The sequence below is a fragment of the Muntiacus reevesi genome, chromosome 2 (assembly GCF_963930625.1).
Source record: "Muntiacus reevesi chromosome 2, mMunRee1.1, whole genome shotgun sequence".
Lineage (NCBI taxonomy): Eukaryota > Metazoa > Chordata > Mammalia > Artiodactyla > Cervidae > Muntiacus > Muntiacus reevesi.
In genome coordinates this window covers 83865635-83877638 of record NC_089250.1, presented here as the reverse complement: position 1 = coordinate 83877638, position 12004 = coordinate 83865635, and the positions used below count along the sequence as shown (strand labels likewise).

At 37.5% G+C, this 12004-nt stretch overlaps 1 protein-coding gene across 1 annotated transcript in view; it reads left to right on the top strand.

Moving 5' to 3' along the window:
* Window positions 1-12004, top strand: part of RYR2 (ryanodine receptor 2) — an 813831-nt gene that overhangs the window by 569654 nt on the left and 232173 nt on the right. Inside the window, exons 43-46 of the mRNA XM_065922240.1 lie at window positions 151-283; window positions 483-586; window positions 10941-11076; window positions 11623-11809. Of these exons, the coding sequence (XP_065778312.1) occupies window positions 151-283; window positions 483-586; window positions 10941-11076; window positions 11623-11809 (560 nt within the window). The remainder of the gene's footprint in view (window positions 1-150; window positions 284-482; window positions 587-10940; window positions 11077-11622; window positions 11810-12004) is intronic.

Genomic DNA, 12004 nt, shown 5'->3' with positions numbered 1-12004 from the left:
CCCTCATCTGGACTTTAAAGGTCTTTAGTATCCGAGGCTTCGTAGACATGGGCACACATGGATGGGCAATCTGATTGAGACCTCAACTTCAGAACTCACTATTAACAAAGTTTCTTTGCTTTCCCAGCTAACTAAATGCTCTTTATGTAGGAAATCACTTTTCCAAAGATGGTGGCCAACTGTTGCCGTTTCCTCTGTTACTTCTGTCGTATAAGTAGGCAGAATCAGAAAGCCATGTTTGATCATCTCAGTTATTTACTGGAAAACAGCAGTGTTGGTCTTGGTAAGTAAATGTATGACTTTCATTGAATCTTTAAGATAAAAGGGATATACAAACTGGATTTTAAAACTAAACTTTAAATTATTTTGGATTGGTACAATGTGCAATGTATTTAGAAATGAAATTCTATGTCAAAGTATGTTTTTATATGGGATTCAGAGTTACAGCACAATTCAGGTTTGTTCCATCTTTGCTTTAACAGCCTCACCAGCTATGAGAGGGTCAACACCATTGGATGTGGCAGCAGCCTCGGTGATGGATAATAATGAACTAGCTTTAGCTTTGCGGGAGCCAGATCTGGAAAAGGTAGGTACAATCTCTGCCCGATGTGCTTCTGTGAGTTACAGTTGTTTATAATTGTTTCTCAAGATATTTAACTATAAATAATTATAATTATGTTGTTATAACTATAATATACTATGTATTCTAAATATGTTACACTTCTTATATGTAATAGACTTCCTGGTGGCTCAGACAGTAAAGAATCTGCCTGTGCTGCAGGAGACATGGGTTCGATTCCTGGGTAGGGAAGATTCCCTAGAGAAGGGACTAGCTCCCCACTCCGTATTCTTGCATGGAGAATTCCATGGACGGAGGAACCTGGTGGGCTAGAGTCCATGGGGTTGCAAAGAGTCAGACACGATTGAGTGACTAATACATTGTATGTTATTATATATAATACATACTACTGTATGTAATATTATTTTAAATTATAAAGAATAAGAAATTTAACATATTTTATCCAATCACATGTGTTTTTCTTTTTTTTTTTATTTTCTTTTATTAGTTGGAGGCTAATTACTTCACAACATTTCAGTGGGTTTTGTCATACATTGACATGAATCAGCCATAGAGTTACACGTATTCCCCATCCCAATCCCCCCTCCCACCTCCCTCTCCACCCGACTCCTCTGGGTCTTCCCAGTGCACCAGGCCCGAGCACTTGTCTCATGCATCCTACCTGGGCTGGTGATCTGTTTCACCATAGATAATATACATGCTGTTCTTTGAAAACATCCCACCCTCATCTTCTCCCACAGAGTTCAAAAGTCTGTTCTGTACTTCTGTGTCTCTTTTTCTGTTTTGCATATAGGGTTATCACCACCATCTATCTAAATTCCGTATATATGTGTTAGTATGCTGTAATGTTCTTTATCTTTCTGGCTTACTTCACTCTGTATAATGGGCTCCAGTTTCATCCATCTCATTAGAACTGATTCAAATGAATTCTTTTTAACAGTTGAGTAATATTCCATAGTGTATATGTACCACAGCTTCCTTATCCATTCATCTGCTGATGGGCATCTAGGTTGCTTCCATGTCCTGGCTATTATAAACAGTGCTGCGATGAACATTGGAGTGCACGTGTCTCTTTCAGATCTGGTTTCCTCAGTGTGTATACACAGAAGCGGAATTGCTGGGTCATATGGCAGTTCTATTTCCAGCTTTTTAAGGAATCTCCACACTGTTTTCCATAGCGGCTGTACTAGTTTGCATTCCCACCAACACTGAAAGAGGGATCCCTTTTCTCCACACCCTCTCCAGCATTTATTGCTTGTAGACTTTTGGATAGCAGCCATCCTGACTGGCGTGTAATGGTACCTCATTGTGGTTTTGATTTGCATTTCTCTGATGATGAGTGATGTTGAGCATCTTTTCATGTGTTTGTTAGCCATCTGTATGTCTTCTTTGGAGAAATGTCTGTTTGTTCTTTGGCCCATTTTTTGATTGGGTCATTTATTTTTCTGGAATTGAGCTTCAGGAGTTACTTGTATATTTTTGAGATTAATCCTTTATCTGTTTCTTCATTTGCTATTATTTTCTCCCAATCTGAGGGCTGTCTTTTCACCTTACTTATAGTTTCCTTTGTAGTGCAGAAGCTTTTAAGTTTCATTAGGTCCCATTTGTTTATTTTTGCTTTTATTTCCAATATTCTGGGAGGTGGGTCATAGAGGATCCTGCTGAGATTTATGTTGGAGAGGGTTTTGCCTATGTTCTCCTCTAGGAGTTTTATAGTTTCTGGTCTTACATTTAGATCTTTAATCCATTTTGAGTTTATTTCTGTGTATGGTGTTAGAAAGTGTTCGAGTTTCATTCTTTTACAAGTGGTTGACCAGTTTTCCCAGCACCACTTGTTAAAGAGGTTGTCTTTTTTCCATTGTATATCCTTGCCTCCTTTGTCAAAGATAAGGTGTCCATAGGTTTGTGGATTTATCTCTGGGCTTTCTATTCTGTTCCATTGATCTATATTTCTGTCTTTGTGCCAGTACCATACTGTCTTGATGACTGTGGCTTTTTAGTAGAGTCTGAAGTCAGGCAGTTTGATTCCTCCAGTTCCATTCTTCTTTCTTAAGATTACTTTGGCTATTCGAGGTTTTTTGTATTTCCATACAAATTGTGAAATTGTTTGTTCTAGTTCTGTGAAAAATACCGTTGGTAGCTTGATAGGGATTGCATTGAATCTATAGATTGCTTTGGGTAGAATAGCCATTTTGACAATATTGATTCTTCCAATCCATGAACACGGTATGTTTCTCCATCTGTTTGTGTCCTCTTGGATTTCTTTCATCAGTGTCTTATAGTTTTCTATGTATAGGTCTTTAGTTTCTTTAGGTAGACATACTCCTAAGTATTTTATTCTTTTTGTTGCAATGGTGAATGGTATTATTTCCTTAATTTCTCTTCCTGTTTTTTCATTGTTAGTATATAGGAATGCAAGGGATTTCTGTGTGTTAATTTTATATCCTGCAAATTTACTATATTCATTGATTAGCTCTAGTAATTTTCTGGAAGAGTCTTTAGGGTTTTCTATGTAGAGGATCATGTCATCTGCAAACAGAGAGAGTTTCACTTCTTCCTTTCCTATCTGGATTCCTTTTACTTCCTTTTCTGCTCTGATTGCTGTGGCCAAAACTTCCAACACTATGTTGAATAGTAGTGGCGAGAGTGGGCACCCTTGTCTTGTTCCTGATTTTAGGGGAAATGCTTTCAATTTTTCACCATTGAGGGTGATGCTTGCTGTGGGTTTGTCATATATAGCTTTTATTATGTTGAGGTATGTTCCTTCTATTCCTGCTTTCTGGAGAGTTTTAATCATAAATGGGTGTTGAATTTTGCCAAAGGCTTTTTCTGCATCTATTGAGATAATCATATGGTTTTTATCTTTCAATTTGTTAATGTGGTGTATTACATTGATTGATTTGCAGATATTAAAGAATCCTTGCATTCCTGGGATAAAGCCCACTTGGTCATGGTGTATGATTTTTTTAATATGCTGTTGGATTCTGTTTGCTAGAATTTTGTTAAGGATTTTTGCATCTACGTTCATCAGTGATATTGGCCTGTAGTTTTCTTTTTTTGTGGCATCTTTGCCTGGTTTTGGAATTAGGGTGATGGTGGCCTCATAGAATGAGTTTGGAAGTTTACCTTCTCCTGAAATTTTCTGGAAGAGTTTGAGTAAGATAGGTGTTAGCTCTTCTCTAAATTTTTGGTAGAATTCAGCTGTGAAGCCATCTGGTCCTGGGCTTTTGTTTGCTGGAAGATTTTTGATTACAGTTTCGATTTCCTTGCTTGTAATGGGTCTGTTAAGATCTTGTATTTCTTCTTGGTTCAGTTTTGGAAAGTTATACTTTTCTAAGAATTTGTCCATTTCATCCAAGTTGTCCATTTTATTGGCATAGAGCTGCTGGTAGTAGTCTCTTATGATCCTTTGTATTTCAGTGTTGTCTGTTGTGATCTCTCCATTTTCATTTCTAATTTTGTTAACTTAGTTCTTTTCTCTTTGTTTCTTAATGAGTCTTGCTAATGGTTTGTCAATTTTGTTTATTTTTTAAAAAAACCAGCTTTTAGCTTTGTTGATTTTTGCTATGGTGTCTTTAGTTTCTTTTGCATTTATTTCTGCCCTAATTTTTAAGATTTCCTTCCTTCTGCTAACCCTGGGGTTCTTCATTTCTTCCTTCTTTTGTTGCTTTAGGTGTAGAGTTAGGTTATTTATTTGGCTTTTTTCTTGTTTCTTGATGTAAGCCTGTAACACTATGAATCTTCCCCTTAGCACTGCTTTTACAGTGTCCCATAGGTTTTGGGTTGTTGTGTTTTCATTTTCATTACTTTCTATGCATATTTTGATTTCTTCTATGATTTGTTGGTTATTCAGAAGCATGTTATTTAGCCTCCATATGTCTCAATTTTTATCATTTTTTTTCCTGTAATTGAGATCTAATCTCACTGCACTGTGGTCAGAAAAGATGACTGGAATGATTTCAATTTTTCTGAATTTTCCAAGACCAGATTTATGGCCCAGCATGTGATCTATTCAGGGGAAGGTTCCGTGTGCACTTGAGAAAAAGGTGAAGTTGATTGTTTTGGGGTGAAATGTCCTATAGATATCAATTAGGTCTAGCTGGTCCATTGTGTCATTTAAGGTTTGTGTTTCCTTGTTAATTTTCTGTTTAGTTGATCTATCCATGGTTGTGAGTGGGGTATTAAAGTCTCCCACTATTATTGTGTTACTATTAATTTCCTCTTTCATACTCATTAGCTTTTGCCGTACATATTGCGGTGCTCCTATGTTGGGTGCATATATATTTATAATTGTTATATCTTCTTCTTGGATCATTATGTAGTGTTCTTCTTTGTCTCTTTTCACATCCTTTATTTGAAAGTCTATTTTATCTGATATGAGTATTGCGACTCCTGCTTTCTTTTGGTCTCCGTTTGCGTGAAATATTTTTTTCCAGCCCTTCACTTTTAGTCTGTATGTGTCTCTTGTTTTGAGGTGGGTCTCTTGTAAACAGCATATATAGGCGTCTTGTTTTTGTATCCATTCAGCCAATCTTTGTCTTTTGGTTGGGGCATTCAACCCATTTACATTTAAGGTAATTATTGATAGGTGTGGTCCCGTTGCCATTTACTTTGTTGTTTTGGGTTCACGTTTATACAGCCTTTCTGCATTTCCTGTCTAGAGAAGATCCTTTAGCATTTGTTGAAGAGCTGGTTTGGTGGTGCTGAATTCTCTCAGCTTTCGCTTGTCTGTAAAGCTTTTGAATTCTCTTTCGTATCTGAATGAGATCCTTGCTGGGTACAGTAATCTAGGTTGTAGGTTATTCTCTTTCATTACTTTCAGTATGTCCTGCCATTCCCTTCTGGCCTGGAGGGTTTCTATTGATAGATCAGCTGTTATCCTTATGGGAATCCCTTTGTGTGTTATTTGTTGTTTCTCCCTTGCTGCTTTTAGTATTTGTTCTTTGTGGTTGATTTTTGTTAATTTGATTAATATGTGTCTTGGGGTGTTTCGCCTTGGGTTATCCTGTTTGGGCCTCTCTGGGTTTCTTGGACTTGGGTGGCTATTCCCTTCCCCATTTTAGGGAAGTTTTCAGCTATTATCTCCTCGAGTATTTTCTCATGACCTTTCTTTTTGTCTTCTTCTTCTGGGACTCCTATGATTTGAACGTTGGGGCGTTTCACATTGTCCCAGAGGTCCCTGAGTTTGTCCTCATTTGTTTTGATTCTTTTTTCTTTTTTCCTCTATGCTTCATTTATTTCCACCATTTTATCTTCTACCTCACTTATCCTATCTTCTGTCTCCGTTATTCTACTCTTTGTTCCCTCCAGAGTGTTTTTGATCTCATTCATTGCATTATTCATTTTTAATTGACTCTTTTTTATTTGTTCTAGGTCCTTGTTAAGCATTTCTTGCATTTTTTCAATCTTTGTCTCCAGGCTATTTATCTGTAACTCCATTTTGTTTTCAAGATTTTGGATCATTTTTATTATCATTATTCTAAATACTTTTTCAGGTAGATTCCCTATCTCCTCCTCTTTTGTTTGACTTGGTGGGCACTTTTCATGTTCTTTTACCTGTTGGGTATTTCTCTGTCTTTTCATCTTGTTTAGATTGCTGTGTCTGGAATGGGCTTTCTGTATTCCTGAGGTCTGTGGTTCCTTGGTGGGGTTAAACGATTGGCTTGTCAAGGTTTCCTGGTTAGAGAATCTTGCGTCTGTGTTCTGGTGCGTGGAACTTGATTTCTTCTCTTTGGAGAGCAATGGAGTGCCCAGTAATGAGTTTTGAGATGGGTCTATGTGTTATGTGTGACCTTGGGCAGTCTGTATGTTAATGTTCAGGGCTATGTTCCTGAGTTGCTGGAGAATTTGCGTGGTATGACTTGCTCTAAAACTTATTGGCTCTTGGGTGGTGGTTGGTTTCAGTGTAGGTGTGGAGGCTTTTTGACAGTCTCTTATTACTTAAAGTTCCATGTAGTCAGGAGTTTTCTGGTTTTCTCAGGTTTTGGGCTTAAGTCTCCTGCCTCTGGATTTCTGTTTTATTCTTCCTGTAGTCTCAGGACTTCTCCAACTATACAGCACTGATAATAAAACTTCTAGGTTAATGGCAAAAAGATTCTCTCCCGTTAGTTAGTCCCAGAGAGGTTCACAGAGTTACATGAAGAAGAGGACAGGGAGGAGGGAAATAGAGATGAGCAGGAGGAGAAAAAGGGGGACTCAAGAGGAGAGAGACAGATCTACGCAGTCGTCTGTTCCTAGAGTGTTCTCCGTAGCCCAGACACCCACAAAGATTCACAGGATTGGATTGGGAAGAGAAGCGGAAAGTAGGAAATAGAGGTGCTCTGAGGTAGAAAACAGAGAGTCAAGATTGGGAGAGAATAATCAACACACTCCTGAATAAAAATGAGAACTGAATATTGGATTCTTAAATGTTCACAATTTATATCACATACTGAAAAACAAAAATTAAAAATCTAGGATAGAGGTTAGAATCTTAAAAATACTATATTAAAAACAAAATCCAAAACACCCAGAAAAAAATTTTGGAAATATATATGAAGTTTGGTTTAAAAATAGGGCTTCTCTTCTTTTTTTTTTTTTTTTTCCTGTAAGGTTATAGTGTATTGAAAATGAAAATTAAGGAGCAGTACAGGAGTACTAGAGGACTTTAAAAGAAATAAGAGAAAAAGAAAAATAGAAAATAGAAGAGAAAAAGGAAAAAAAAAAGAAGAAAAAAGAGAAAAGAAAAAAAAGGAAAAAAAAAATTTTCCCTAATTAAAAAAATCGTAAAAATCTATGAAAATGAAAGTTAAGGAGTAATGGGGGAGCAATAGGGAATTTTAAACGAAAGTAAAAGCGACAAAATAATAAAGAAAAAATAAAAAAATTTTTTTTTTTTGTTACTTAAAAAAAAAAAAGTAAAAACATATCTTGGAATTTCTCTGGAGCTGTTGCGGTCAGTGTGGGTTTGGCTCAGTTTCAGATAGCTCCTCGTTCCAGCTTACACTTCTCGATATCTACAGGCCCCTTCTGGTGTAGTCGGTGTTTTCTACAGGGATTTAAATCTGTTGCACCGGTCCCTTCTGAAGAGGGTCCCTTTGTTTATTTGTCTTCTTTTTGCCGGTCTCTTCAGGGCCTCATTTCCGCCCTGACACAGGCGGGCGGAGGTGGTCTCTTATTCAAGTAGCTAATCCCTTGCCCTGCGGGGAGGGGCTGGCGCTGCCGGGAGGGGCTGGCGCTGCTCAGGCTCCCGGCTGCTCTATTTGGAGCGCGCCCTGCGCTGCCGCGCGGTTCCAGCCCTCCTCCTGCTCCTCTCCGTTTCGCCCCCAGCCCTCCAGCCCGCTCCTCTCCGTTCCGCCCCCACTTGCTGCTGGCGGATGTGGGTGTCTGGGGTACTTTTCTGCTGGGAGTTGCTTTTAGGCTCGTAATCTGTGGGTTTTATTTATTGTTTCTCTCCCAGTCAGGTTGCCCTCCGAGATTCAAACACTTCCCCCAGGCCCGCCAGTGCGAGGGTTTCCCGGTGTCTGGAAACGTCCCTTATTAATACTCCCTTCCTGGAACAGATCTCCGTCTTTAGCTCTTTTGTCTCACTTTTTATCTTTTATATTTTGTCCTACCTCCTTTCGAAGACAATGGGCTGCTTTTCTGGGCGCCTGATGACCTCAACTAGCGATCAGAAGTTGTTTTGTGAAGTTTGCTCTGCGTTCAGTTATTCTTTTGATGAATTTGTAGGAGAGAAAGTGGTCTCCCCGTCCTACTCCTCTGCCATCTTGGCTCCTCCTCACATGCGTTTTTCTTTGGAAAGAGAATCAAGTTTATATTCTTGGATGTTTATGTCCTTTCACAATAATCTGCTGTCACTTTTACTTTAACTATGCATTTTTGCTTCCTTAAAAGGTTGTTTTAACATCTCATGTATATAATTTATATCAGACAAGTTTGCATATTACAGTGCAAGTTATTACTAGTATACTAAAGGCTGTGCACTCTAATCATAGTAAGCCATATATATGTTTACCAAAATATGGATAAATTTCCCCCATATTTTAATTGCAGTTACATTCTAAATAGTCTACCTGAGCCTAACCTGCAGCCAGAGTGAGTCTCTTGAAAGTTTCATGTTAATCTTCTGCCCGGAACCTTCTAGACTTTCTTTCTCACTTTGAGCAACAGTAAAAAGCATTTGAATTGTTCCTACCCTGTCTGACTATCACGTATTGTTTTATTTCATTTCTTGCCACTCTCCGTTGCTTGTTGCTCCAGCCACCCTGGTCCCCTTGCTGTGACTGGCACTTGCCAGGTCTGCACCTGCCCTCGGGCCTTGGTGCTTGCTGTTCTCTCCGTCTGTAGTATTCTTTTGCCAGATGTCGTCATGGCTCTTTTCCAGAGATCCTTCCAGTCATTGCTCCAAAGTCACCTTTCTTCTCTTCCCTATCTGTGCTACAGTTTAAATATTTATGGTTTAAAATTATATTTAAGTCTATATATTTATGTATTTTTCAAAATCTACTTTTTTGTATAATGTAAGGCCAGTGAGCACAGGGTTTTTTTTTTTTCCCGTCTGTCACTCTTGGCTTTTTTCCAGTCAGTGCATAGCTGTTGAAGGCATTAAAAAGTGGATTCTTCTTCAAATCCTTCTGATGTGCTAGTCAAGCATCATGCAGCTTTGCATCTCTGAATAACTTCTGGAACATTTTTTCCCATATATAATCCAAAATATTTTAATCTACACACTGATAAAATGGCTAGAATTTTTTTTTTTTTTAAATAGACAATGCTGAATGCTGAGACTTTGGAGCAACTGGAACACTCATCTATTGCTGTTGGGATGAAAAATGGTTAGTCAGTTGGAAAGCAGTTTGGCATTATTTTTAATAAGTTAAATATTCACTTATCATAAATATGTGCCTACCCTTTCTGGTACTAGGTATTTACTCAATAGAAATATAAATGTGTATCTCTACAAAGATGTGTACATGAATATTGATAATGGTTTACTCACCTGAGCCCAAAACTGGAGACAACTGAAGTGTCCATCAGCTGGTCAAAAAATAAAATAAAATAATTGGGGTATTTCTTTAAGTAGCAAAATGCCATGATTAGGCTCTAAAAAGGAATGGATTGCCAACATGTACTCTAACATGAATGAATCTCAAAGTTATTATTCTGAATGAAAGACGCCAGACTCAGAAAGACCCACAGTGTATCTGCATGCATCAGTGTTCTAGAACATGCAAACTAGTTTGTAGTGGCAGAGAACAGGTGATCAAGACATAGGCTTGTAGGACGGGATGGTCTGCACAAATCATGGGATCTGAGAAGCAGTGGAAATACTCTGCATCTTGATTGTGGATGTTCTTACAGGTGGATAAATCTCTTAAAGTTCATTGAATTTACACTTTAAATAGATGAGTTTATTGTACATAAATTATACCTCAATAAGGATGATTTAAAATATTTTTAGCTGTATTATGCATTTATTTTTAAGACTGACTTCACTTGTGACTGATTTGGATGTAGTTTTGTTTTGTTTTGTTTTTGATAAGTTGCTCCTCTTACCATCTGCTTTAGGGATTTCTTTTAAAAACTGGTTCTGTGATGAAATCTTGTAGAGGATCAATATTCACATAAGATGGAATATTTTAAAAGACCAAGCTAAGCAGAAATCTTAATGTGTTAAATTTAACAATACAGAAAGATAGGTAGTGTTATCCCAAACTTTACAGATAGTAAACCCATGGCTCTGGACACTAAGCCATGATACATGGCTCATGATACACTGAGTCCTAATGCAGGTCAGATTTGAACCTAAAGATATTTGACTCTAAGCTTCTCTAAGCTTAGATTTCTCTACCTCTCTAGGATGTCCTCTCACACACACCCATCCCCCCATTAAACTGATACTTATTTTGGGAGTAATTAACTCTTTATAGCATCATTATGTCTCAGGTGGATCTTTCAGTATCTCAGATGGATTCAGGTTTTACATTGGGCCAGAGATCACTAGGCATTTTTGATGTTCATTTTACATAAACTTCAAAATATTGAAGTTTATCAATATTACAACTCTTGTGGGTAAAAGTCTCAGATGATATGAAATTTAGGGATATTTTTCTTTCATGAAGTTGCTTTGTAAACATTTTTACTGTGATAGCACTTGTTATGATTTGTCAGTATTTCTTGATTTCTATGGTTTTATTACAGGGAGTTCATGTAGATAGTCATGAGATTAAAATGAATGTGTTTCTGCAAGTGATTTTTGTTTTTGCAAGTGATTTTTAAACCATTCTTTGATGATATGATTTACCATGTCTAGTGCAAGCATCTAAATGAATTCTCACCCCACGGGTGATGCTTATGCTTATCTTCTTCTCTGTTGTAGGTGGTTCGATATTTGGCTGGTTGTGGACTGCAGAGTTGCCAGATGCTGGTGTCAAAGGGTTATCCAGACATTGGGTGGAATCCAGTTGAAGGAGAGAGATATCTTGACTTTCTCAGATTTGCTGTCTTCTGTAATGGTAGGATGAATCTTGTAGGATCTTTTAAAAACATTATTTTAAAACTAAAAAAAAAAAACAAAAAAACGAAGAAGGTGCAAAATAATGAGGCATCCCAGCATTTTCATGAAGGAAGTAAATAGTAGTAAAGAAATTGACTATTTTGTAATCATTAAGTTTTTTCACAGTAATCATTTATTTTAAAATATTTATTTTGGTACATGCTAGGCTTTCATTATTAAAAATTTTAGGCTCTTAGATTCTTGTTCTTTTTATCATTAGACTCTAATAATAGCTAGGATCTTCACTCTGTGTAACAAATTAACAAAAATAAATAGTTTCTATCTCTATCGTGCTTTTATTTACTTTGAAAATGTGAGGTGAAAGAAAAGAGCTTTCCTGTGTTTTGTGTACAGAACCCTAGGCATTTGGATTCAACTTTGGCTCTGCTACTGCCTTATTTGATTTTAGTTAACTTTCTTCAAATGTAAATGAATTAGTATGATGTTTCCTCTGAACTTCCACGTGGTCAATGCTTATTTCCTCCTGTTTCCCGTTTGATCCTAGGGGAGAGCGTGGAGGAGAATGCAAATGTTGTGGTGAGATTGCTCATTCGGAGGCCTGAGTGTTTCGGTCCTGCCTTGAGGGGGGAAGGTGGGAACGGCCTGCTCGCAGCCATGGAAGAAGCCATAAAAATAGCCGAGGATCCCTCTCGAGATGGTCCCTCACCAACTACCGGATCCAGCAAAACACCGTAGGTCAAATATACACACTCTTAAAATTCAGTGATACTACTTGACTTTTAGTTTTACAAGATAAATTTTTGTTATCTTAATTGTAATATAATACTCCAGTACTCAGGATTTCTGCCCCTGAAAATCAAATGTGTTTTGGGAGAAGGGATGAGCAAAGAGACATCAGGAATATTGTGTGGATTTAGTAAAAAGAA